Source organism: Priapulus caudatus, unplaced genomic scaffold (genome assembly GCF_000485595.1).
Source record: "Priapulus caudatus unplaced genomic scaffold, Priapulus_caudatus-5.0.1 Scaffold798, whole genome shotgun sequence".
In the NCBI taxonomy this organism is placed as follows: Eukaryota; Metazoa; Priapulida; class Priapulimorpha; order Priapulimorphida; family Priapulidae; genus Priapulus; species Priapulus caudatus.
Window position 1 is genome coordinate 139,532 of NW_014577859.1, and position 5,160 is coordinate 144,691.

Below are 5,160 nucleotides of genomic sequence, written 5' to 3' on the forward strand. Positions count from 1 at the left end.
GCTACAGCACACACACGGTCAATGCTGTCATATATACATCTAAGGACTGGTTCTTGGCTGCCAGTGCTATCTACTACTGCTGAGAGGTCTATGTCCCCCAGGTTACTGCCGGAACGTACCCTGGTACTATCTAATATGCCGGACCGTACCTCGCCTACTCCACTAACAAGTCTAGGGAGTTGCCTACGCCTAGCAATAGCATGGTTAAATAAAGTGTTATTTCAGACATTACTATCATGGCCTAACTTGTGTCACAATCTCATATACAGGAGTTAGCATAAGGCTACTATTACAGCTGCATTTTGTTTATTTATGCTGTTATCGATGTAATGTATGCTTTGTTAATTATCGAAATAAATAAATCAAAAAATATCAAAAAATATAAATAATAAAATATGGTTTTGATTTGCAATTTGGCATACATAGTCATAGACTACAGGAACCAGAAGAAAACATAGGTACAAATAATGGGAACACAACTTGACAAAAAATGGAGATACAAAATTGGAACATACAAATACAATGTAACATATAATGGTAGTACAATGAGACATAGTACAATGGGAGTACTACATCTAAGATGTTATATATAGACAATGGCCGTGTGTGTGCTGTAGCTGCAGCGGACTGGTTCTTGCTGCCAGTGGTAGTAGTAGTAGTAGTAGTAGTAGTAGTACTAGTACCGTACAGTATGTTACGTAGTCAGCGCGCCAACACGACAACACGCAGCACATCGAATAACTAATATAGTTTACTTTGTGTTACAGTCACTGGCAGCAAGAACAAGTCCGCACCAGCTACAGCACACACGCCACCATTGTCTATAATAACAACGTTTGCAACGTTTTGGGTTCAAGGATAGAGAACATGGATCCCAATAAAACCAATGTCATTTACATCAATATAAATATAATATTATATCAATATAATAGGCTAAGGTTATGGTTAGGGTTAGGGTTAGGGTTAGGCACATTGGTTTTATTGGGACCCATGTTCTCTATCCTTGGGCCACGTTTTGCAAACGTTAACAAAAGTCGTGGCGTCAATGGCGGCGTGTGTGCTGTAGCTGGTGCGGACTTGTTCTTGCTGCCAGTGGTTACAGTATGGTCATTTAAAACGTGCTGATGCATGTTATGTCGAAACGGGCATACTGCGGTAACATGCCAGTTGGCCTACTCCGATTTCGCCTACTCCATTTTGTCTACTCTTAGTCTTAGTCTTAGAATCGGCAATATTCCCATTTCGCCTACTCCCATTGTACTATGTCTCATTGTACTCCCATTATATGTTACATTGTATTTGTATGTTCCAATTTTTTATCTCCATTTTTTGTCAAGTTGTGTTCTCATTATTTGTACCTATGTTTTCTTCTTGTTCCTGTAGTCTATGACTATGTATGCCAAATTGCAAATCAAAACCATATTTTATTATTTATATTTTTTGATATTTTTTGATTTATTTATTTCGATAATTAACAAAGCATACATTACATCGATAACAGCATAAATAAACAAAATACAGCTGTAATAGACTAATAGTAGCCTTATGCTAACTCCTGTATATGAGATTGTGACACAAGTTAGGCCATGATAGTAATGTCTGAAATAACACTTTATTTAACCATGCTATTGCTAACTGACAGGTCCATCATGTCCGCCATCTTCACCACCAGTTCCCATCACTTATAGTGTACTTGCGCTGGACGCAAAGTAGTACCATATGTAACATCCCCCTTCCCCACAATGAAAAGTTGAGCATGATGAAAACAGTATGATAAACGTTTTAAAGCATATGACAATTGTACCTAAATAATAAATCCTCTTATAAAACACATCTCAGAACCAACAACTTTTTTGTGTGACTTCAACAAACATCAATCAAACAAACACGACTCAAACTTTTGAATGGCTTCATTCCTTGCGTTGCTGTGTGAGCCGCAAGCTCTGTGAATGCTTACTTTTAACTTTTGCTTTACGAATTCGTAACACAATGCAAAACCTCATATATAACAATTGTTTACACTTGCATGAATTATGATAAAGATGTACCTAACTTCAATTCCTGTGTTTCACATATATACAAGCTTTCTCACTTGGGTTGGTGGAGTTTTTGTCTTGTGACAATGTCTCCCATCTATTCTCTTCAATGTATTACAAATTTCAAGCAATCTGTATCACTTTTAACACTTGCCAATTTGACATTATACCTGACAGTGTCCTATTCACATTATACAACATTCCACTCCTAAAAGTCTAGTATGCTATTACATGTGTGTTATTATTTTCTATAACAAAACCTAACCATATCTCAATCTTTCCAATGTCCTCTTTAACAATCCTTCTATTTTCTTTTAATAACTGTAATATATTGTGCAGTAACTCCAAAGCAATGTACAAAAATGAGTCATGTGTATGACACACACTAGCGGATTAAGGGCGGGGCAACAGGGGCACGTGCCCCGGGCCCCCCACATTTGGGGCCCCCCACATTTAGAGTATCCTAAAATTTACAAAACTCGTAATTGTGATCCACAAAATTCTTAGCATGTAACGTTGAAGTGATGCGTTTCCCATGCTGTTTCTCTGACTGAATTTTGCTGTTCAGCTGAAGGACACTTTCCCTAATACCGAAATTACTCTGAGAATCTATCTTTCATTGATGGTCTCGAATTGTAGCGGTGAAAGGTCATTTTCAAAACTCAAGTTGATTAAAAATCACATGAGAACCACGATGAGCCAACAGAGACTGGTAAACCTCAGTATTCTCGCTATCGAAAGTAACATTTTAAATTCGTTGAAACACGATGAAATACTCTCTGAATTTGCAAGCATGAAAGTGCAGAAAAAATACAGACTATAGGGCCCCCACACAATTGCGTGCCCTGGGCCCCCCACACGCTTAGTCCGGCCCTGATGACACAGATGCCTAAATTGCTCAATAAGGTGATTGGGCTTTACAATTCTGCGCCCTGATCTTGTGTAGTATGCATCACCACGTGTTTCCTGCCGATCTTGTGCCCGATCTGGAGGGAGTGGTGGCGCCTTGGGTGGTCTGTGGTCACCCTCAGAGTTCACCTGCTGAGGTGGACAACCCAAAGTTTTTACGTCTCTGCGGTTGTGCCTTCTTAAGCCCCCATAAGGAGTCTGAATGAGGTAGGATCTTTGTTCTCTGCATGCTTCCACGACTGTTGCTGGGCTCCACAATCCTGTATTGTGTTCATATGTGAGCACCTTCTCTCCTGTTCGCAGTGGAGGAAGTTCCCTCACACCTCTGCACTGCAGTCATAGTTTTCTTTCTGTTTGTTCTGCCTTGCAATCAGCTTCTCGTACGTGTCTGTCTGGGCAGCCGACAAACTGCTCAACTTGTCTGACAGGGTGTTTCTCATCTTTCTGCCTTGTAGAAGCTCAGCTGGCGATGGCAGGTCTGTGTTCACAGGGGTGGTTTCGAAGGCTCAGAAATGCGAGGTTTAGGTCGCCGTTGGATTTCTTCATCTTTACCAATGTCCTCTTCACGGTCTGTATGGCACGCTCAGCAAGTCTGTTACTTTGAGGATAGTGAGGACTGGAAGTGACGTGTTGAAATCCTCATTCCTGTGCAAAGGCTTTGTACTCTTGGCTGGCAAACTGGGGTCCATTATCACTGATCACCCTCAGGGGTATCCCTTGCTCACTGAATATGTCTTTGGTGATTTGGACAACTGATCCGCTTGTGCATCTCCCTCTGACTTTCCTGATGAAGGGAAACTTTGAATGGTAGTCTGTAATGATCAAGTATTCATCTCCATACAGATGAAACAGGTCGGTTCCAACTGTTTCCCAGGGCCTCGAGGGAAGGTCATGTTGAAGTAGGGGCTCCCTTTGCTGGGCTCTCTGGTGTTCTCTGCATGATGTGCAGGATCCAACCATGTGCTCGATGTCTTTGCTGAGTCCGTCCCAGTACACACAGGACTTGGCTCGGAGTTGTGTTTTCGTCATGCCCTGGTGACCTTCATGAGGTTTCTTGGACGCAAAGTAGTACCACTTGTAACAGCGGCTAGAAAATTATCGAGGATGAAAACACAAAAAGCATGGCTAACACACATATTTCCATTGTGGTCCAACATAACATTGTACATACTATAAACTATAGCAAATATATCCACGATCCTATAAATGATTATTTAGGGAAAAAACCGATCGTAGATGAAATAGGAATGGGGTAGATTTTGAACGTAGACGAATTGGGAGTAGGCGAAATGGTAGCTCTAGGACTATAGCCCGCTACGCTATACGGTATATGCGGGCTATAGTCCTAGAGCTAGCAAAATGGGTGTAGGTCAACTGGGAATTTTGCTGTATGCGAAATGGGAATTTTGCCTTGGCGAAATGGGAGTAGGCCAACCGGGAATAAACCCATACTGCAAGTGCAAGGCGTAAGTTGGTGTACTGTACTAGCCAGTAGACTGTATTTAGACTTCACGTAACATTCAGGGAAAGACATTTGATACACGTAGTATCACCATGAGATTCTTGGACTAGTAGCAGGGGTGGCACCAGTTATTCCCTGACATAGGCTATAATTTAGCTGCTATTAAAGGTCTCTGACAGAGCATCTAAGATCACTGGCAGTGGGAAAGGGAGTAAGGTCCCAGACGGAAGGGTAGGGAGTGCTAACGTCCCCAATGGAGGAAGGGGCCTGAACATACATTTGTATGAGTAGCGAGTAACATTTGCTCCATACTTCATACTTCGTAAATGGGGGGTAGGCCTGTGAAAATCGACCGGGGTCTTCTTCAGGGTGTTGCCTCATCATTTTTACCAACAAATATGTGCTTTGTTGTCAGAAAGGCGGGCCAAAGCATCCTTTAACCGAGGGTACTCACCTGTTTTTGATTTTCTCATCATTGTAACGCTCGCGTATTTCACGTCATACCACTTATATTAACTCTGCTACGGCCCTATCTGCCCGTGTATTAGACACGCGTCTCACATACGCTTCGGCTGATGCATACAATCTAATACCCCATACAGACTGCAAAATTTGAACCTACATTAAACTGGTGCGGGTTAGACACGCGCCAAATCATAGCGTACAGACTGCAAATTTGATCCTACATTAAATGAGTCATCAGTTCTCAGTTCAGCTTGCAACGTCACCCCGCAGACAGAAATTGTACAATTA

General features: G+C 41.8%; 1 protein-coding gene across 1 annotated transcript; it reads right to left on the reverse strand.

The window, feature by feature from the left end:
- Positions 1–3,584: 3,584 nt before the first annotated feature.
- LOC106813603 (uncharacterized protein K02A2.6-like) lies at positions 3,585–4,724 on the reverse strand. The gene is made up of 2 exons (XM_014817784.1): positions 4,720–4,724; positions 3,585–4,032 (listed from the first exon to the last, which is right to left on the reverse strand). Exons 1-2 carry the CDS (start codon positions 4,722–4,724, stop codon positions 3,585–3,587), a joined length of 453 nt encoding a protein of 150 aa, XP_014673270.1.
- Positions 4,725–5,160: the final 436 nt, after the last annotated feature.